This window comes from Macrotis lagotis, chromosome 2 (assembly GCF_037893015.1).
Source record: "Macrotis lagotis isolate mMagLag1 chromosome 2, bilby.v1.9.chrom.fasta, whole genome shotgun sequence".
NCBI classification, from domain to species: Eukaryota; Metazoa; Chordata; class Mammalia; order Peramelemorphia; family Peramelidae; genus Macrotis; species Macrotis lagotis.
In genome coordinates, this window is record NC_133659.1 from 132,402,471 (window position 1) to 132,425,171 (window position 22,701).

The 22,701-nt window shown below is 42.6% G+C and overlaps 2 protein-coding genes across 8 annotated transcripts in view; one reads left to right on the forward strand and one right to left on the reverse strand.

The window, feature by feature from the left end:
• Nucleotides 1-5,739, forward strand: part of COQ8A (coenzyme Q8A) — a 64,940-nt gene extending 59,201 nt beyond the window's left edge. For both annotated transcript variants that reach the window (XM_074222833.1, XM_074222832.1), the window contains 10 exons: nt 625-747; nt 1,204-1,289; nt 1,479-1,619; nt 2,032-2,113; nt 2,196-2,289; nt 2,575-2,716; nt 3,296-3,403; nt 3,624-3,689; nt 4,115-4,201; nt 4,488-5,739. In XM_074222833.1, the coding sequence (XP_074078934.1) occupies nt 625-747; nt 1,204-1,289; nt 1,479-1,619; nt 2,032-2,113; nt 2,196-2,289; nt 2,575-2,716; nt 3,296-3,403; nt 3,624-3,689; nt 4,115-4,201; nt 4,488-4,778 (1,220 nt within the window). In that variant the 3' untranslated portion in view covers nt 4,779-5,739. The remainder of the gene's footprint in view (nt 1-624; nt 748-1,203; nt 1,290-1,478; nt 1,620-2,031; nt 2,114-2,195; nt 2,290-2,574; nt 2,717-3,295; nt 3,404-3,623; nt 3,690-4,114; nt 4,202-4,487) is intronic.
• A 13,720-nt stretch (nt 5,740-19,459) lies between these two features.
• The window catches only part of CDC42BPA (CDC42 binding protein kinase alpha), a 364,566-nt gene continuing 361,324 nt past the window's right edge, over nt 19,460-22,701 (reverse strand). For all 6 annotated transcript variants that reach the window (XM_074222837.1, XM_074222834.1, XM_074222835.1 and 3 more), the window contains one exon: nt 19,460-22,610. In XM_074222837.1, coding sequence (XP_074078938.1) covers nt 22,479-22,610 — 132 coding nt within the window. In that variant the 3' untranslated portion in view covers nt 19,460-22,478. The remainder of the gene's footprint in view (nt 22,611-22,701) is intronic.

The following is a 22,701-nucleotide window of genomic DNA, read 5'->3' on the forward strand; positions in this document are numbered from 1 at the left end:
CGAGAGCCCCCAGAGGATTGGGGTTTGTCTAGGAAGAGTTCCCACATTTGCCCTGGAATTTCTGGGGACTGACCTTGTATCTGGGGTGCCGATCGCAGTGACCTTACCCAAGTATAGGCAAATGCTGCAGAGGGGATCTCAAACTAGGTCGGAGGGTCATGCCCCTCCTCATTTCATAGAAGGCTCCAGAAGTTGAGATTTTGTCGTTTTGGTGACTTGGGCCTTGCTGAGATGTGGGACATTGTGTGAGTGAAGAGAGACTTGGGGTTCTCTCTGGAGAGATTGATCTCTTTATGGAGGAATAGTAAGTAGGTCTAGAGAGGTTCAGATGCGTTCATCTGATGACCTTCCTTCCCAGACTTGTGAGAAAACCTTGAGTTCTGTAGAAAGGCCAGCTGCTGTTCCTGTTTGCTGCCTCTCCTTTTGGTCGCCATCTCCTCCCCTCCCCCTGCCCTCCTTCACCCTCCTCCTCCCCCACTTACCAGAAGGAACCGAATAGGGAAATTAGCCTCTTGCTCCTTAGAACGTCTCCAGGGAGGCTGGTCCTTGGGTGTGGCTGGAGGAAGAGGGGAGCAGAGAAGGGTCTCTGGTCCCTGATAACTGTCCTCTTTCCTGTGATGGCAGGAAAGAAGGCCGTCCTGGACTCTAGTCCTTTTCTCTCTGAGGCAAATGCAGAGAGAATCGTGAGCACCTTGTGTAAAGTGAGAGGAGCCGCCCTGAAGCTGGGGCAGATGCTGAGCATCCAGGGTAAGTGGCGCTGGGGGTTTATGCCACCTGCTGAGAAATGCCAGGAGGAACGGCCCGGAGAGTCTCTCAGTGTGGACACGGCTCTGGGGCCTTGGCTTCCCTGTCCCATCTCACCAAAAAACTAAGAACATACAGTGGGGAGGGGAGGAGGCCCCAGCATGGTGCAAGACCCCCCCTCCCAATTGAAACAGTGTCACCTGGTGTCTCACTGTCTGAACCAAGCATGTTCTTGAGGCAGAGTCCCCGGCACCCATCCTGGCTCCCAGGATGACACTCCTGGGTAATGTCTTGCTGGTCTGCCCTTACCTCTCAGATCTCAGGAGTTGTGGATGAGGGTCCCATTATTCCGCCTCATGTGTCCCTGTTTGGCTTTTGAAGCCTCCCGACCCCCACTTGACTGATTTCTTTCCTTCCTTCCAGAAACAGCTCTGTAACTGCCCTGTTGTTTCTCCCCAGACGATGCTTTCATCAACCCCCAATTGGCCAAGATCTTTGATCGTGTGAGACAGAGTGCGGACTTTATGCCCCTGAAGCAGATGACGGTGAGGCTGGGGGCTGGTTGGGGGCCTCGGAGTAGGGAGGGACCCGAATAGTGATTTGTTAGTGAGCTGAAAAGGATGATGGATCCGTATCCTCCCCGGCCAGCAAGATCCACTTCCCAAACACATCTCGGTGTCAGGGCATCGGACCTTGGCTCTCATTTGTCTCCTCTCTCTCCTCTTTTCCTCCAGAAAACTCTGAACAATGACCTGGGTCCCAATTGGAGGGATAAGCTGGAGTACTTTGAGGAGCGGCCCTTTGCCGCTGCTTCCATCGGACAAGTCCACCTGGCCCGCATGAAGGACGGCCGGGAGGTGGCCATGAAGATCCAGGTAGGCGAGCATCCTCTCAGGGCACCTCCTGACTGGGTCTGGCCACCGTGGGGGGACCTCAGGAATAGCGTGTTGAAGGCGGGGCTCCGATGACGCCCTTAGAGCTGTGAGGTCGCTCCCCTCTGGCAGGGAGACCCAGGCATTGCACGGCGATGGCGGTGGCGCACCAGCTCTTCCAGAGGGATCAAAGCATCATTGGGAAATGCTTAGCAAAATAAAAATACACAAATCAGTGCCCAGTAGCAGGAGTCCCTGTGTTTGGTTTGATGCCGCTGGGCTCCATCTCGTTTCTGCTTGCACATGCCATGTCTGTCTGGCCTTGCTACCTGTGGAATTGCAGGTGGAGTACAAAAAAGGGGGCCCTGGGGTGAGGCCATGTGGGGCGGACCCCTGACCCTGCTCTATCCTGCAGTATCCCGGGGTGGCCCAGAGCATCAATAGTGATGTGAACAACCTGATGACGGTCCTCAGCATGAGCAACGTGCTCCCTGAAGGTAGGCGTGGGGGGGCTGGAGGCTCCTGGAGGGCCGAGCAGCCCTTCCTGTTCCTCTCCCCCACTTTGTCGTCTCCTGCCAGGTCTGTTCCCAGAACATCTGATTGACGTCCTGAGGCGGGAGCTGGCCCTCGAGTGCGACTACAAGAGAGAAGCTGACTGTGCCAGGAAGTTCAAGTGAGTCCTCAAGGCCCCTCAGCACCTCACTCTCGTCCCTTGATCCTGTTCTGAAGAGTCTGATCTGGCTCTTAGAGAGGAGGTTCAGGGCACCATGAGCACCCTCCGTAGAGGGGTAGGGCCTGGCCCTTGTAGGGTCAGTGAAGACTTGGGAGCACCTGGGGGGCTGGGGGCTGGCTGGGCTCCAGGATGAAAAGGCATGTCCCTGCCGTCCTCCTGAGCCTGCGACCTCCTCTTGGAGGGGAGGGGACCTGACCCCCTCTGCCCGCTGTACCCTGATGCTAGGGAGCTTCTGAAGGATCACCCCTTCTTCTATGTGCCGGAGATTGTGGATGAGCTCTGCAGCCCCCACGTCCTGACCACAGAGTTGGTATCTGGCTTTCCCCTGGACCAAGCAGAAGGGCTGAGCCAGGAAATTCGAAATGAGGTATTCTACCTGGGAAGCCAAAGGGGGCGAGTGGGGGGTGGGAGGAGCTGCCTGTCCCCCAGAATGATGCAGTCGCCTTCCCGGCCTAGGCACTATGGACTTCTGAATCAGGTTTGTGGTGCGCAGCATGAGGCATGAGAGGAGCCCCCGAGGAAGGACCCTCGTTCCCTGGGTCTTATCAGTGTGCCAGGCATGGCATGCATGCCAGTTCAGTTAGAGGGGAGCAATGAAGGCAACAATGAGGTGCCCTCACACTGCTGATGATTGAACTGAGGCTGCCCCTTCCCTGTCTACCCCTATGTTCTAAAAAACTTTTCTTGATCAAAAGAAGGGTCTGTATAGGTTTGGGGCAAGGAGAAGGATGAGGGAGGGGACAGCATCTGCTAAGCTTTGTACCCCCTGGGCTTGGGGTGGATAGGAGGGTACTTGCAGGGCAGCTGGGGGCTGGTATCATCGAATCCCCCCCGCCCGGGCCCTCATGAGGTTCTGAAATGACAGGTCAGGCTGGCAGAGGGGGATGGTGTACAGACACCCCAAGAACAAAGCCGTCATCCCCTTTCCTGCCCTCTCTTCCCCCAGATTTGCTACAATATCCTAGTCCTGTGTCTCCGGGAGCTCTTTGAGTTTCATGTCATGCAGACTGACCCCAACTGGTCTAACTTCTTCTATGATCCCCAGCAGCACAAGGTAAGCAGCAGCCTTGGGCAGAGCGCTGGCCCCGCTCGCCCACCCCAGGTATCCAGTTGTGGTTGAAAGGCCTTGGGTACCTGGAGGTGGGGGGGAGGGGAAGACGTTGATGAGGCCACTTGGAGCAGGAATACGCAGGTGTCGTCCCCCCAGTTGCCTGAGTTGCCTGACCTGCCCCACCCCACCCAGAAACTCCCCCGTTTTCTCTGATCCTCTCCAGGTGGCTCTCCTTGACTTTGGAGCAACCCGGGAGTATGATGAATCATTCACTGACCTTTATATCCAGGTACAAAGGCTGGCTACAGAGATGGGGGGCCCTCTAGCACAACTGACCTCGGGCCTATATTGGGCCCGGCCGGGTCTTTGGTAGTGCAGTCCCTTGGCCCACATGCACTGGAAGCTCCTTAGCGGGATTTGCCCCATCCCATGATCTGAACCTGTCCCTCCACCAGAGCCACCGGAGATCGGGGCTCCACAAACCCAGAAAGCAGCCCCTCCATCTCTGTGTTCCTCCCCTTTTGCTGCTAAATCTGGGCTTTTGGAAGTTGGCTCAGTGCAGTTGAGCCCAGCCTCTGCCTTTCATCACATAACGCTGAGGAAAACGAACCGGGCAGGGGGCTGCCTACTGAAGGGCAGGGAGGAGTCATGCCCCTTCACCCGTGTGTGTGTGTGTTTGTGTGTGTGTGTGTGTGTGTGTGTGTGTGTGTCTAGATAATCAGGGCTGCGGCTAATCAGGACCGAGAAACCGTGTTGAAGAAGTCTATAGAGATGAAATTCCTCACTGGCTATGAAGTGAAGGTGAGCTGAGAGACATCCCACCAAGACCATGGCCCTGTAAAGCCCAGAACCCTAAGTTTGCTCATGCTGAACTCTACCAGGCCTCTCCTTTAATTTTGACCCAGCAGAGATTTAAATAGTGGGATGAGAGAAGTAGCACTTACTTCATCCCTGTGAGAGAAAATGAGCCCCAAACACCCCCCCCCCACTGGACCCAGACAAAGAACCGCAAAGTGACCAGCTGGCCCCGACTGCCTGGGCATGATGCCCTCGGAGTGTCTAATTTTCTTATGCCTCCCTTTCCCAGGCCATGGAAGATGCCCACCTGGATGCCATCCTCATCCTGGGAGAGGCCTTTGCTTCTGACTCACCGTTTGATTTTGGGAGCCAGAGCACCACTGAGAAGATCCATGGCTTGATTCCCATCATGTTGAAGCACCGTCTTATCCCCCCGCCGGAGGAGACTTACTCCCTCCACCGAAAGATGGGGGGCTCCTTCCTCATTTGCTCCAAGCTGAAGGCGTGTTTCCCCTGTAAAGCGATGTTTGAAGAAACCTACAGCAACTACTGCAAGAGGAAGGCTGAGAAGCTGCAGTAGCTAGGGCGTCGTCCATCTGTCGCCTCTCAGATCATCTCCAGAAGCTGAAAGGCCCCGGCTGGTGGGGTTGGTACTGACCAGCTACCTACAGTGACCGTCTGCTTACCCAGAAGAGGGAGCTTTCTTGTAAACTTGGAGGGAATTGTGAATGTGCCAGGGAGGAGGGATGGCAGGATGGCGGGGGAGGGCTGCCAGGGCCTCCCTGGCTGGAACCCTTGCGGTCGTGATGATGGATTAAGTGTGGCTCTATCAGTTGCTGGGGCGGGGGTGGAGGATGAGGAGAAAGAAACCGTGACAAATCCCTTGAAACCTGCTCATGAAATGAAATAACTTTGGACAAAGATGAGGGGGAAAGAAAGATTTGATTTTTATTTTTCCTTTTTGTGTGTTTTTTTAAAAAGGTTTTCCTTAAATGAATGTTAACTGGAGAAGGGAGAGCTCCCATTTCCCCTTAAATAAGTAGAGAGAAAAAAAGCTATTTAGTATTTTGTAGACTAAAATTTTTGGAGATGTGCATGTGTGCTTTTGATCTTTCCTGCCTTTTTTCCCCTCTGGCTGGTGCTAGAGAGGAAGTTCTTTATGGAATAGTGCCAAAAAAGCTATTTAATTCAATTTACCTGCCTTCCAAAGCAAGTTGGTTTTCTTAGTTTTTGACAACTGAATGTATACCAGTGGACTTCTTGCCATCTGGTTCAGGGACTGTTAGGGGGAAGAGAAAACAAAGGAAATAGTGAGGGGAGAAGATTCCACCACCCTTAATGACATCCTCACCCCCAAATAGTAAAGTCTTTGCTGAGACGAGCTTGAGGGAAAGGGTGTGTTGTTGCTAAGTTACTGCCCAGCCGAGGTACAGATTGACCTAATGGGAATAACCACCAAGGCCTGGTAGCTTTTGTACGTTCTTGTAACTGCCCTACTTATTCTACATTTCAATAAAAAACTGACTGGGGTTTGGCAGTGACGCCATTTTCTTTTCTTTCTTTGCCCTCAAAGAATTTGTTACTCCAGTAACAGCAGCAGCCTTGATGACAGTGGCCTCAGGGGGACCCTTTAGTTTGAGGACACGACCTGAGGGAGAAGGAACCGCCGCCTCCAGCCTGGTTCATATGGGCTGATGGATGGAACCGGACAACACCAGACCTAGATGTCTGAACTCTAAGCACATGGCTTGCTTACCTTGTCCAACATCCTGACTTGTGTCCCCAGGAGTAGGACTGAGATGGATGAGATGAAATGATTGCAAAGGTGGTTTTAAATCAGGTTTATCCCTCCTGCCTTCCCCCCTCCCGGCCCTGGTCCTAAAGCCTTGAAAGAACTTGTAAGGTACAGAAGCAGGACTATGGAGACCAAAATAATGGGGGGGGAGTGGGAAATGTTCAGATCCAGGTTACTTGAATTATTCCATCAATTCCACAGTAGTTCCCCCATGAAAAAACTCTCAAACCTCTTTTTTTACATATTTTTGGGGATTGGAAATATCCACAAATATAATGAGAGCATAAATCGAGGGAAATTAGTATATGAAGGAACATGTTCTCTTGATAATAATAAAGATTATGCATGTCGTAGGCACTCACTGTAGCTTTTGTCGTCCCAAAAGAATGCTGGGTTCATCACAAGAAATAAGGATATTTACCATTTGCTACAGGAAATGATGTGTGAATGGCCTAACTTAGCTTTGTAAATAAGACAACTGGTAACATAATCCTCAGCTCTATTATCAGAGTATATCTTGTAAAACTAAAACAGGCCCCCTTAGGCCTCCTATCCCCAACGATGGAACGAGGTAGCCTCTGGTACACATGCCACGTGGGGCTGAAGGAAGAAGCCTGGGCAGACCTGAGGATTGTGTCTACACAGATGCCTTTTTCCTAGAGAAGGGGCAGAAGAGCAGCTAGCTATATATATCTTGGAAGAGAGAAGGACACTTTATTTCCCAAAAAGTGCCAAAATAAAATTCAGAATTCCCAGCGGGTGAAGTCACCAAAACTGTCAAACAAGAAAATGAACTCTCATCTTTTTCTATCAGCTTGAGCCAAATGTTCTTCTACCCCAAGTCAGCTTATGAGTAGAAACTCTGTATTTGTCCTTCCCAATGCCACCTATTTTATCTGTATGCAGTAAGCATTGCAGAAAGATTACTTGCTTTGATCACTATCACACTGGCCAGAATGCTGTTGCTCCCAGCTCTGGGAGACCTTAAAAAAAGGGCTCAGAGGGGGAAGGACATAGACAGGGAAGGGTCCATTCACATGGCCTGTGGGACAATCTGCACCACGACCCTTTCAATCTCTGCATTCCAGTCTCCCAGACTCCCATTAAAACTCCTCTGCTGCAGTTCACCAGGGGATTTTGATTTTGGAAAATATTTTGCCAAAAAAAAAAAAAACCTATCTGTAATAACAGTGCTGGTTTGGAAGCCGAGATGCAGCAGCCAACAAAACTGACTGGACTAGACTTTCATTTGGAGCCTTTTTTGTTTGTAGGATTAAATAGTTTACCTAAAGGTTTTTTCATAAGGAAAAGACCCCCCAGGTGTTTTCTCTGAAAAAAAATGTTATTATGGTCTTATATCCCCCAAACGATCCGAATCCAAGTGGGAGAGCCCAGGAAATCAAAATGTTTTTAGCAGACATTCTGCTAGTAGATTTGGAGAGGGAACAAAAGCCTTTCCAGTGGAGGGACTAGGCGAGCTCCCAGGCCAAGCCCTGTCCTCCCCCAGCAAAGGGATCACAATCAGAAAGCATCATGGAACTCATCTTACTTGATGTTCTGACAACATCCTCATCAAGAGACCATTTAGTTTTTGCTTTAAGACTTTTTGTGCTGGGGATGAAAAGTGAGAAAACCTCTGCCTTCAAGGCAAAACATAAATGGGAGCGGTGACTGGCTGAGGGGTTGTGAATGAAGGTGTAGTGCAGTAGGTTGTCATGTCCTCTCCAGTATCAATAGTATTACTGAATTGACTATTCCAGAATAAGAGCAAGAAGTGAAAAGGGAAGAGAGTCTGTGTACATGCCTGAGGTGGCAGGGAAGATGGCAAGATGCCTGCCCTCATGAGATGGGCCCTGGGGTGATGGATAGTTGGATGGAACTTAAACAATGTGGATGGGGTGAGTTTCTACTTATCAGCACAGAATTGCAGAGCTGACTTTTTCCCCATTTCCCAGACATGGGTACATGGTTTCCTGAACTTCTCCTCTAAGGGGTCACAATTCCTGGGGAGGGAGGAGAGCAGGCTATTCGGCTTGTAGAAAGCTCTAATAACAAGGGGAGTCCGCTGCATCTAAAAACTGCCTCTCTGCAACTTGGACTCATTGCTTGTATTTCTGCCCACTGGGACCAAGCAAAATAAGTCTAATCTCTTCCACCCTTCCTTCAAATACTTTAATTTTTCATGTCTCCATTCCCCTTTTGCCTAAATATTTGCGCCTTTGGTTAAATATCCTTATTTTCTTTAGCCTATCCTCACACGGCTTGATTTTGTTAGTTCACTCTCCTGGTTACTGTCAAGACCACGTGGTCAGACCAGAAGAGAGTGCAATGGAATCATCACTCTCCCTCTCCTGGACTCATTTCTCTCAACAAAGTTTAATTGCATTACTTTATTTATTTTCCATCAAATGGGTATATATATATATAGTTTAAGGTATGGGATATAAACTATTGAATATAGGGGTCTAATTTGGAGTCAGGAAGATGAGTTCAAAATCTGAAGTACACCTCTACTTGCTGTGTGATCTTGAGCAAGTCATTTTTCTTTCCTTTGCCTTTGTTTTCTCATCTAAAATGCAGTGAATCCTAACAGGGCTGTGAGGATCACTGTGTGCTCTGCAAACTTTACATAACTGCTGGCTTTCACTGTTATTGTTCACTTGTACTAAACTAGTAATGCACTAAAGCCTTTAGACCTTTTTTAGAAACATGGCTTTTTATGTTTCCTCTATCTTGCGCTTGTGCTTTTTTTTAAAAAAATATTCCTATCAAAGTTGATCTTCACAGAATCGCAGAATTTCAGAGTTAGGAGGATCTCCACTGGCTGAGTCAACCAGCAAGGATTAATTATTACAAGCCTCCTATGTGCCAGGCCCTATACTCAAGATACAAAGGCAAAAAATACCCAACCCAATCTGTTTTCAGGGAGTTTATATTCTATCAGAAGGAGACAGGAACATGTTTAAGTATTTCTAGAATACAAAAGGTAGTGCAGCAAATACAAGGAAACCTACTTGTACCTCAAAAAGAATCCCTTCTACCACCCACTAAGCTGTCATGGTCATCTGGACTTTTGTCTGAAAATCTCCCTAAAGTCAACCCACCAATTGCCAAGGTAGCCCATTCAAATTTTGGAAAATTCCCATTTTAAAGAAGTTTTTTCTGAAATCAAGTTTACATTTACCTCTTTACTAATTTTTTTCTGTCCTATACTGTTGACCATAGCCCCTCTACCTCCAGATTGTTTTCAGACAGCAATCTGATCTTGCTGCCTCCACTCTGAACTTGTGAAGCTGACTTTTTGAGCTCAACTTTGAGACTTTACATTTAGCCTTGGAAAGGCACTGTTGCAGAGCGGATAGACAGACAGAAAAACCCTAGGTTCAAGCCTTACCTGACATACCTAGATTGTGTCATAGCCATAACCTCTCAGTGACTCAGGCAACCAAGATCACTTATAAAGTCCTCACCAGCTTAGGTAAAAGGACTTTCTTTACCTGGGAGTTGTCAATGCCAATGAAATTACTGATTTAATCTCTATCCCTATCCTAAATTTAAAAGATTCATCTTGGTGTTATAAAACCTGTCAAGATCTTTTTGCATCTTGACTGTCTTCCAGTATGTTAGTTATTCTTCCCAGCTTTGTGTCATTTGTCAATGGATTAGCACACCACTATGCAAGACTGTGATAAAAACGTTTCATAGTCCAAGGCCAAGCAAGGATCTTTGGGGACCACCTTTAGCAGACACCTTTAAAGGCAACATCAGGATGTATTTCATACAGAGTAAGTGACTCGACATGGGTATCTCGCTCTTTACTTTACTATTAGCCATATTTGTTCTGTCTACTCAATCCAAACAATAATTCTCCTTGACAAAGAAAAGAAGGAAAATGAAAACTTTTCTGTCTCTTTTCATTAATGTTCATTCATCTTATCCACTTCAAGTAGTGGTATGATTTAACTTGCTCTTCTTCATTTCTCCAAACAAAGTTTTCACCTTGTCTCCCTCTCCTGCCCACCCCTCATCATTTTACTATCCCTCCCCACCCCCATTGTATTTAGCCTTCCTTGCTAAACTCGGCTCATTCTGAGCTTCAGTACTCCTGTCCTTTTAGGACTGCACCAAATCTTTATATCCCTTTTCTGTTATCTGCCCTTTCTAAACATGTGTTTTTTCAACCTAAGTTCTTTCCTTTTCTTTCCTCAGTGTGTCTTTATTTTTAGTATTTAATTCTTGAGAGCTCTCATTCCTTCTGGGCTGATTTCTCATACAGAAATTTTGTCCATTGAAACCTATTTATCTTTTCTCTGAACTCCCTGAAATTTGTTCTTCCAAAATCTAAGGTACATATGAGGCTATTCCTGGTTTTCCTCTCCTCCCACAAATTCCAAGATAGGACTTCCCGATGTTTCCATTATTCTATCCTGGCAACCATTTCATTCATATTGGTGAGAATTAGAGCCAGAATAAAATCTTAGAGGGCTCTATGATATCTAGAATTGAGCATCACTATCATGCCTCTGAACTAGACTTGTGATCTGCTTCCCAAACTCCTATGTGGTCTGGGATGGAGACTGTGATGAGATTAGCACATTTGTTTTCAGTCACATTAATCTGTATTTAATCATATTAAATTAACATTTAGCATTTCAGAATTTTTCTGGATTCTTAGGATTTGTCATCCAATATATTAACCCTCTTTAGCTTTGTACCATGAGCATGCCAAATATTCCACTTCCATCAAAGGCCTTCTTCTAAAAGTTATCATTGGATGATCAAAGACTTAATTTTTTGGTTATTTGGTCGAGTTATTTGACCAGTTTTGCAGACAACTAATCATACTACTATCTAGCTCATATTTTTCACTCTGTCCACAAGTCAAATATGATAGATTTTGTAGAATGCTTTGTTAAAAATCTAGGTAAACTATCTACAACATTCCCCAATATCAGTTCAATAACTATCCAAAATTTAAGTCATTAGTTTAGCATATCTTGAAGCAATGCTAACTCACTGTGATCCCTGCATACTTCCTTCTAGTATTATAATCTAGAATTTTTCAAGGAAACAAGTCAAATTCACTGATCAGTATTTTGGAGATTATTTTCTCTTCCATCCTTTACCCTATTAAAAACATTAGGCAAGATTATCCCTTCTCTCTTCTTGTGGTCCCTCTCCTCCTATGATCTTTCAAGATCACTGATAGTCAGTGGAAGTAACTGCTCTCTGCCTTTTCTTTCATGTCCTTTGGGTATAGTTTATCTGGACATAGTGATTTGAAGTCATCAAGGCAGTGAACTAAGACTATGTCTTTACTTGAGTTTCAATTCTTTATTACCATCCCACTGTTAGTTCTTACTGTGATATTTTATATTTTGTAGGAAGCGACATATACTCTCTCCCTGTTATCAGATTGTAAAAAGGAATACCTATGCTACTTTGACTTCCTTAAAGCATGATATAAATTCTAGTTGTTATCATCATCATCATCATCATCATCTTTATCTGGTCAAGCAAACAGGTTTAGGCACAAATAGCCATTTGATTTCTGTAAGTAGCACATCATAAGGGCTGGACACTCTACTGGAACTTGGGAGTCAGAAGACTCCTGGGAAGAAGACACTAAGTGACCACTTTCTTGGCAATGTGGAAGATACACCTATTCAGGAACAGGTTGGACTGGAAAGGAAACCCAGAGCTTAGTAGTTTTTTTTTTAATTAAAAAAACCCATAAATGCCAATTGAGTATTTTTACTGTATTTGGTGAACATAGCTAATAGCTTTTTTACTTATGACCGCTACTACTCTTGGACTAGTAGGCATGATGTGTGATTTAAATGGGAAAGTCTATCTACAATTCTATCCAATGAGTATCTGCCAGACACAGATTCTTTCCTTTAAGTCTTTTGACTTTTCCTATTTTCCTAGCAAAGCTGAAATGTATTCCCATTTTGTCCTACTTCCTTAATGGGGGAAAAATCATACATAAACAATTATGGCATTGTATACTTGGTATGACAGATGATAGGAGACTGATGACTGCCCAGGATTCTGCAAATACTACAAATGGTACTTTATTGGGACCTTTTTGGTCAGCCCATAGATTCAGTTTCTACTACCACAATACCTAGATCATAACCATGAATCAGGAAAGTCCCCCAGGACAGAGCCAGGGGGTTTGCATTGACAAACGAGTGGTTAAATAAAGCCCAGGCCTCTTCAGGCTCCCTACACTAGTGTGTTTTGGACTCCCCACGTACCTTTATCTATATGTTATCCCATTCAATCCCATGATCATGGGTGGTGAAACCACAATGAATCCTTGGTGTGCGCAGGGTTCTTTACACTCCTTAGCTTAGAAGCTCTCTGTTAATTCAAAGTGCTCAGCACATGGACTTGTCAGGTGAGCCCATGCTACCTTGCAGAAGACCAAGCTGCCCACTCCAGGGTCAGGCCAGTCATTCTGCCCAAGATTCTGAGTCTAGAATGACCTCAGGAACTTGGAGCATATCTAGGTTAACCTACTCCTCTTTTTAAAAAAAAAAATTATTTAAGGCAATAGGGTTAAGTGACTTGCCCAAGGTCACATAGCTAGGCACTTATTAAGTGTCTGATGCTGGATTTGAACTCCTGACTCCCAGGCCATTGTACCACATAGCTGCCCATCATATTTAACTCAACTTGGAAGTTTAAGGAATAAGAAATTTACTTAATCTTGGAAATGAAAAAAAAGTTTGGTGATAAAATTTTATAGATGCAAAAGACTATAGAGATCAACTTGTCCAATCCCCTGATTTTTATTGAGAAAAGTGAGACTCAATGTTGGGAACTGATTTGCCCAGGGCCACACAGGCAAGTGAGCAGCAGAACTGGGATTCAAGCTCAGGTCTTTTGATTACATATCCAATTTTCTATCCACTCTAATTTCCATTTCCTGACACACCATAATCTGCCTCTCTGAGGAGAGGTTCTTCCAACAGTTCTACAATGGAGAGCAGATGCAAGCTTCTAAAGATAAAGCATCACAGTACCAAAGCTGACAAGGCAAAACCACCACAGAAAAGAGGGTCCCAAGAGTGAGTAAATTATCAAATTTAAACTGACCTGACAACCCTGACTCTACACCACTGTTTTTTTCTTAGCATAATTCTGCTTCATTTTGACATATGAATCTGGAATAATAACTTATACTGGCAGTGTACTAATAGTTTATACCACACTTTTCCTTAAAAAAAAACCCGAGGGAAACTAGGGCAGGTATTTATTATCTCCATTTTACATATATGGAATGTGAGACTTGGTAAGGTTAAGCATAAAATAAAAGAATAAAGTCAAGATTCACGTTCAGGTCTTCTGTCTCTAGACTTGTGTTATTTTCCCTGACACTACTGTATTTTTATTTGAAGGTTTAAAACAATGAACCAATAGCAATTTTTTTTACAATCTTAACAAAGACACATGAATATAATTAAATTCTATGAAATACCTAATAATAATTAAGTTATACTGTTCGGTTCTCTGAGACAATGCATTTTGTACTTTAAGAAGCGTGGAATAAGCAATAATGAACTTTGTTCATTGAAATCCTATCTTAGAGCTTGAAGTGAAAATCTCTCCAGCCTGCTTTGTGGAGCCAAGTCAATCATTATGTTAAAAATGTTAACATTTTAATTAAATGATAGCAAATTCCAAAAATGAACTTCACCAATATAAGATGCATGTTGTTATTAATTTGAAGAAGAGACATCAGGCCAAAGTCCTCCAAAGACTGAATCTAGGAATGATCATAGGGACTTGAGTGTGTAACTAGGTTAACCTAGTCCTGAAGAGAAACTAGGAGACTTGGACTAAAAGGCAGATAAGAGTCTATATTTTGCTTTGTTCTGACACCACAGCTTAGGAAAGACAATGATAAGGTGGAAAACTTCAATTGAAGGTAAATAAACAATGGTGAAGGACCCTGAGGCTAGCTATGCCACATGAGGACAGGTTAAAGGAACCTGGAGAAGACTTGTGACCTGGAGGTGGGAAGGAGATATGAGAATGTCCAAAGGGAACAAAGATTAGGTTTGTCTTGCTGGTCTCATAGAACAGAACTAGGAACAAGTTGTGGCAAAAATAAAGAAGAAAAGGGCAAATTTAGGCTCCATGTCAGGAAAAAGTCCTTGACAATCTGCCTTATACCAAAGCGGAATGGGAAGACTCAGAAGATGATGGGTTGCTCTCCCAGGAGGTCTTGGGGGTGGTGGTGGTGGCATGTGTTGGTTTTATAGGGGTGGTCTCAATGGTGGCTGGGGTACTCTGATCTCTGAGATTTGGTACTTTTGTGTGTCCATGAGCACACTCTTGACATATGCACATTAAACTCAAGTAATAAACAATCATTCTTGTCTCAAGTAGCTTGATTCTCATATGAAAGATGAAAAACTTTTGTTCACAGGCCAGGGTAAGAACTGTAGCTAATTTTACAAGATAACTTCTTTTTAGTCCCCTGTAGAAGCTTGATTAATGATGGTGCTAGGGATGCTGGCAACCCTTGCCTGAGAGACAGAGCCAACTGCCTTTTCTCAAGCTTCCCCCTCTCTTTTCTGCAGCACCTCACACCACTGATTCCCTCTCAACTCTTCCCCTAGCCACACTTGCCCTCTTTTGCTTCCTTGGCCCTTCTCCTGATTCTTATTCCTGCCTGAGCACTCTTCTATCTTTTCTCACTCCTTCACTGGTTCTCTCCCCCCCACTCCCCAAGTGTTGGTGTTCCTCCAAGGACCTAATTGACCCTTTATTCTCTTTCTCTGCCTTTTTTGTCAGTGATTCATTTTTCCTCCCTTGGTTTCATTATCACCACTGATGCATTCTGATTCACAAATCTATATATCCTGATAGCTCCCTGAAGCTAGCTATCTCTGACTGCTGGACATCTTCTACACCTCATCCTGCATGAATCTCAAGCTCAACATGGCCAAGTCTAAACTCAGATATATATATATATATATATATATATATATATATATATATATATATATATATATATATATATCTTCAGACCAATTTCCCTATTTTGTTCTAGAGTATCACCAATTTTCTAGTTATCTAGAATTAAAACCAGTGATGAATCAATAACTCAAATTTCCACATCCAGTTTCCAGCTTATTGATTTTTTTCATTTCAAGAATCTGTAATTTCCTCAAGTGTGTATCTTCTTTCCATTGATAAGGTTTGTAACCCTTATGTAAATTGAATGGATGTTCTTTGAGAGATGCTGTAACTGAAAAATAATTCACTTGCATCCCAGTTAGCTGAATTTAGGTAGGCTAATAACAGGACAATAAAGACCATTTCTGGCTTAGATGGACTGATCAGAACTTTGATTTTTCCAGCATAATTTTTCCTCTGATGCTTTATGGGAGTAGATCTTAAGTAGAGGTCAATTTTACCTCTACACTAGCTCCAGTTGTGTCCCTTCCTCTTCAATCACATTGCCATCATTCCAGTTTAGGTCTTCATTACCAATTGCCTCTATTATTTTAAATTTCGACAGCTTTTCCTGCCTCCAGACTCTTCTCTTTCTTTTCACACAACTACTAAAATAATCTCCTTAAGTGTATGGCTGTATCATCACCTTAGAAGGCAAAATATGATAACATGGCACAATGGATTTCATTTCACCCTCTTTTCCTTTAAAGACTAGACTCTACATTTTCTTTAAACTGGCCTACTTGCTACTCCTGGATCTCCTTACGTCCCCTAGCATGTCCAGGATTCATACAGGTTGTTTTCCATGCTGAGGATAAATTCTTTGCCATGTCTGCCAGATGAAACTCTTCTGTCCTTCCAGCTCTGGTACCAGTTCTTCCAGAATGCCTTTCCTGATCTTTCAGCTCTAAGTTTTGAGAGACATTATGGCTTAGTGGATAAAGATGATCTCTTTTCCTTATTTCTTCATCTCAACCGTCAACTCTTGTGTATTTAGCACATTCTGCCTTATAATATGTGATTGTATATTGTCTTATTCCTTCCCTCCCCCTCATACTTTGAGGGGAGACTGTCTTGTGCTGTTTTTTACCTCTGTGTCCTTAGTATCAGCCCAGTGTCTTGGGTTTATTTCTTGATCACAGAATCAAAGATATGGAGCTAGAAAGACTGTCAGAGCCTCCTGAATCAAATTCCATTTTATAGATGAAGAGACTGAAGTATAGAGAAATTAAGGAACTGTTTACCATCATACAGTCTGTAAGCGTCTGAGGCAGGATGTGAATCCAGCTCTTCCTGACTCTCAGGCCAGGGCTTTGTCCATTTTGTCATTCTGCCTCTAGGAACTTGAATTTACAAAGGAAAGCTGGTCTGGTTCCAGACGGCATCATCATTGTGGTTTGCATGCTGTTCAATCAAGAGTAAAGGCAGCAAGTCCCATCCTTAGGGATGCTAAGTTCTTATGTTAAGTAGGAAACTCCTAAAACAGTTTTAAAATCTGTGAACCAACAAAAATTTCAGAAAGAATGTAGCCTCTCCCTTCAAAGAAGGCAGAGAAGGGAATCAGATTAAGTGAAACCTACTTAGAAAACCTTTGTTCAACAAACTATGATCTAAAAAGCAGCATTTCTAGACAATGAAGTTTATTTCCTGAATAAGTACTGAGTTTTAAGCATGCACATGTAGACTACTGGCTTAAATGGTATAAAATGGGTATCAGAAAGGAAACTTCACTTTCCTTAAAAGATTCAGGATCAGTGTAAAATGTGTTCTCCAAGGTTAAAGAAAGGTAAAAATTGTTATTTAGACTTAGAAGCTCTCTTCTGGAGAATTAGATGCAGTTATATTTATATTAGCTGAACCGTAACTTGCTATCTTTCTGATGTTGATCATTACCAGCTTGACAAGCTACTGAAGTTCTTTATTAGATGCTAAAACTTCTTTTTTAGCACCTCCACTGGTAGATAGCAGGTAGGGCTAGAGACGTTGCTGGGATTTCTTCAGTTGAAGCCTAATGATCTCTCTACATCCCTTTATTTTCCAAATCATGAAAGAAACCACTGCATTAGCAGTAAATGAAGAAAAAGAGGAGGAAAATAAAAAGGAAGAAAGTCTCCTGTCTTCTTTAAGAAACACTCGATATCTTCAGGGACACTGTTCCAGGTAGTGGGTGCTTCATAGAAGGCTTGACATATTTGGAAGTAAATTGGTGTTTTTATGTCATTCAGAGAAAAAATAAATAATGTTAAAGACCACACTGAACAGCTTCTATTTGAATCATAAACCTTTTTCTGTATTTGGCCACACAATATTTTTGGTTCTCTGCAAGGTTAGGCTTATACAATATTGTGTGGCAAGAAAGATAAGACTGTATACCTGATACAAATTTTAAAACACAGCATGAAAATATGAAACAATGATTCCATTTATAACAGAACAGTTAGCATTCATAGAGCATCTGCTACGTGCCATACTTTAGAATCATTATCTCACACAATTGCACAACAATCTTGGGAGGGAGGTACTATTATTATTATCCCCAAATTAGCTGACAAAATTGAGGCAAATGGGTGAAATGACTTGTCTAAGATCACCAGGCTAGTGTTTGAAACTAGATGTGAGCTTAGGTCTTTCTGACTCTAGGACCAGCACTCTAACCACTGCTGCACCAGGTAAAAGGAATATGATGAAACTAAGATAAGAGGACCTATCCTTTTTCCTTTCTCTTATTTCTCATCTTTTTTTTAAATAAGGGAAAAAAGACAAAACACCCACATTTCTAACAGTTCCCTGTTTTATTGCAATACATCAAAGTCAGGTTAATATTAAGTGTGTCACCAACATAAAGTATTGGTGAGGAAGTCATTTATTACATTTCGGACTGTCCCACCTTAAATATTTCTGTGCAAAAGAATCCACATCATTGTTTGGTAGCAGAAAATTTCTTACAAAGTCCCCTACAACATCAAGGGCATCAATCCAAACAAAATAAAATAAAAAATGTTAAGAGGCCAAAGCAGTATCTTTCCCCCCCTCCACACAGACTTGTCAGCTTTTATACTCTAAACAAAAAAGTGATTACATCTAGGTCATGCAAAACTGTACAATAATATTACAATGAAAAAACCCTAAAAATAATTTTTTAAAAATAAATGATATGAAATTGTCAGACATAAAAAAGGCAGGTCATCCCCCCCACTGAAATACCAAGAATGGTCTGTGTCTTTATCAAATTTTTCCCCATGACTGTTTCTTACATGTAACAGAAGGTTTATTTTTATTTTATATTTTCAAATGTGATTGGAAAGGAAGAGAAGATTCATAGATTCCCTGATGGAATGATAGGAAAATGGAAAACAAAACATCTATGGCAGTTCTGTTGTTTGGGAATCCCTACCCCCCCCACAGCCCCCCATCCATCATCTCATCAAGAAGGATTATTCTAAGAACTTTGGCCTGGATTAAGTCACTGAAATCACAACAGGGAATGGTGTTTTAAAATGGGTGAAATGCAATGTCAAATATTTCTTTATATAGTTCAGAGAAGACTGAAATGGGAGGCAGGAAGAGGAGGAACAGAAAAGAGCGAGAAAAATGCCTGAGTTTCTCCCATGTATGTTGACCACCACTATCCCTTTTAAAGTCTGGCCTATAAGAAGTCTAGACATAAAAATTCAAACTGATCTGATTTTTCCCCATCTGGCTTCCTCATCTATTAAAATGATCTAAATTATGTTGTCCACATACACCTTGGCTTCAAGACCAGAGTGGTTTCCTGCTGGAGACAGAGGAAGCTGCCCTTGCTGCCCCCCTCAATTCCCAGATGGTACCTGAGAGTTCGATGTAAATTTAATCATTCATGGTTCTATCAGGCTCCAGAATTTTCCTCAGATCACAATTCAGTAATGTGTAGTTGTTTAAGTAATGAGATAGCTTTCTGACCACCACAAAGGCAGAGGAGGGCGGAAAGACCCCTGAAGAAGGGGGATGAACTGTTGTTACAAACTGGTAAAGATTCAGGGTTTTGGGGATGTGTGTGTTAAGAACAGAGATTTCAAAACTCCATGACTTCAGTGTGGCAACCAGGAATTTTTTGGAAGTCAAATGGAAAAATGACAGTTGTGTTTGGAAGGAAAGTGCCCAAATCACTAGGAAAATAGCCAAATCACTGGCAATAGCTGGATTTTTAAATAGACAAAATTGACTTTAGCAACTTCTGAGGTTTTCAGTTTTGGCAAAAATGATACAATAAATTGTGTATACCAAAAGCATGATGAAATTACTTAAGATGCAAGGGCAGACAACACACCAGGCAAGTTCATGAACAGCTTAAGCTGCATAGTTGCCCCGAGCACCAGAACCAGAGCTCCCTGGCTCCCAACCCTCAGAGATAGATGCTGAGCAAAACCCCTTTAAGACAAAGCTTTCCTTTCTATTATGAACCCAAATCAAAATAAGAGATTCCATGTAAATACTAAAAAGAGATAGGAAGCATCTTTTCAATCATGTGCCACTGGACTCTTGTTGGTCAACTGGTTTCTTTTTCTTTCTTTGTATCTTTTCCCCCCAGTGATTCTTTAGTGGATTTAGGGGTACCTACTCAAAAGATACTAAATGTATTATGCTATGCATTAGAGGGTCATGATGATATGGACCCAACATAAATACCATCAATATATTAACTAAGGAAAAGTGTCTCTCCTTGCCAAAAATGACCTTTTGTTTTGAGAGGGGGAGAGAGGGCATTGCAGTCAGTTTCTTATGAAGTAACCCTATTACAGTCAACTCTTCATAAAAAAAGTATAATTGGGGGACTATCTCCCTGATAGCACTGGTGTGTGGGGCAGGTGGACTATGCTGCAAGCTGGAGCTCTCTATGCAGGTTTGGGGGTTCATCTTGTTTATTTCTCCTCTTCTGGGAGGTCTGAGAGAGTGACCAGTTTGAAATGGAACCCTCTCCTTCAGGCTTGCTCTCTGGCCTTAGCAATGGCCCTGTCTATAGACAGTCTGGGGTTAGAAACTGGCCCACTACCAAAGAGTTTTACAGGCATGACATGAGGCATAGGGAAGGGAAATCCCTAAGAAGAGCTCAAGTGGAATAACAGAAAAAAAGAAGTCTGAAAATAAGGTGCTCCTAGGGGTTTCTGTCCTTTTGTCTGCTTTATCTTCCTCATAACACACTAGTGATGAAGGGGAGCAGAGTTAGGCAAGAATCCCAAAACATGTGCTTGCTTTCTATCATTTGTAATGCTAATAAGCCTTTTTTTAGGAAAATGTTAAATTCAAAATGAAACATAGGTACCAACTTGATACCTGAACAAGCCAAATTGAGGAGACATTATATTAAATGACCCTTAAAAATGCAAAAACTTTATGTATTTTTCCAAATATCATGGAAATGACTAGTACTTTGAAACAAGTATGCCAGTGAAAAAATAAAATATAATAATTTTGGAATAGGCATAGCCTCTAGCATATCTAATAGCATTAAATATAATTTTTTCCCTCTCCTATTTGTATGTCTATAAAATAACTCTAGCCCAATCCCTCTTCCCCTAAAAAGCTCTGCAAGTTTTTCCTCAGGATGATATAAACTTGGACAGACTAATAAATATTGATACTGCTGTTACTACAGGAAGATAGAACGAATGAATTGGCCAGTGGTCCAGCACAAATGCTGGGATCTAAAATTATGATGCAGGAAAAAAAATCTTTTAATGCAGTGGAACATTAATGAGTATCCCTGGGAGAAGAGGAAATTTTGTAATTTCTAATTTTTTTTTGTTTTGTTTTTAGGGTTTTTTTTTTTTTCTTTGCAAGCAATGGGGTTAAGTGCTTGCCCAAGGCCACACAGCTAGGTAATTATTAAGTGCCTGAGGCCAGATATGAACTCAGGTACTCCTGACTCCAGGGGTGGTGCTTTATCCACTGCATCACCTAGCCGCCCCATAATTTCTAATTTTTATGAAGCTCTCATGAGGACAATTCAAGTAGCTGAGTTTTCTTTCTTCTCCTCTCTCCTTTCTCTACTGATATTATCTGATGAGGGAAAGGGCTTCAGATCTCCATCTTACAACAAAAGTATAAGAATTTCAGATTGACTTGACTGTGAGAAAAATGAAATGTTGTCTGTTCTCAGTTGACTTTCCTGTGATGCCCCCAAATAAAGGAGGATCAAATGAAATGTGACCAACAACAACCAATTTAACCAAGAGAGAAATCTTGGAATCTTGGCAGAACTGACAATTCTGGGTTGACTGACAAAACATGAACATCTTTTGTGTCAAACCTTCAAAAAATTATCTTCAAGTGAAACTAAGAAAGTATTTGGTTGAGATTACTCGAAATACATGCATTATGACTGAGGTTTGAGCTATTTGGTAAACTGTTTTCAGGTCAATTAGAGGAAGATCATTCCCCTTCTAAGTATAATGAGCTCCTTCTAGAGAAATTGAACTGTTACCTGCTCTAAACTGCAGTAATAGCATTACAGCCTGGGGAGATATAGTGTAACCCAGAGGAAAAAAAGAAAAGAAGCACTTTTGTGATCCTTAGGGAAATCCACCCCTTTGGGAAAATATAACTGCCTATAGGCTTTGGGATGGAGGAGCCGGAGGGTGACAAGGAATCTTACCTCTTCATTTATTTGAAAGATATAGGAAGAGTAATCTTTAAAATTAAGATTATGGCTTTAATTTTACAACGGAAATTAAGACATGTCTCTGATGACAAGAGAAATCAAACTGCTCTTCTGATAATCTGTGCTCACAGCCTGTTCCAAAGGGAATGGTGCTTTCTCTAGCCCTCTCTCTTAACAAACATCAACCGGTCTTTTCAACATTTAAAATTATTTAGCATGAAAACATGGAAACACAATTCTTTTAAATTAAAGGATTTCTTTCTCTTAAATATGCATCCATCTTTTACTGAATACATGATGCTTCTCTCTTAATATATACAATCAGTATTTAACTCTTAAATCTGTGTATTTAAACTCTGTATTGTAGTAAAATATGTATTGTTTTAATTAATAAGGATTCACTGTAACAATCAGATTAACATTCAATTGTGGTGGCTGAATGAAAGCTTTATGATGCTTTTCTCCCCACAAAATTATGGGTTCTCTGTGCTATCTTACAATATGAGACTCTAGTGCTCATTTAAATCTTATTCATTTTTAGTTATCTTGGTCTATTTATACTATCTTGTTGGGAGGGAGTGAAAGATAATGAAAGCAGCTGTAATTGTATGAAATGAAATCAATACAAATAGAAATCTGTGGCAGCTATCTGACAAAAGTTTGCCCTTTTTTTGCTGCTACTGTTAAATCTGGGGGCAAAATTCACCTCTGTATCATATCAGAAGGTAGACCTTTTCTTTGCTTCTGCCATGTTCCTTCTGATACAACCCCCAGAAAACATTCAGGCAGAAGTGAGAGGAAGAGATGGAAGCGAGAGAATAGGGAGAGGGAAGGGGAGCCGTTGTGACGTCTGCTCTGAAGGCTGAAGCAGCTCATGGGTCCCAACTCACGTGGTCAGTGCTCTCCAGAGAGAGGCTCTTGGTCTTGTGAGGAGAAATGGGGCTGGGAGGGCTGCTGAGGTTGGAGCTGTTGGAAGCTGTAGAATGCCTTGGAGAATCAGAGTCCTGCAGCCCCAAAAATCAGGACATTATTGATGAGCAGTCATTATAACTGATATTCATATACAGCATTATGGTTTACAAAGTGCTTTACATT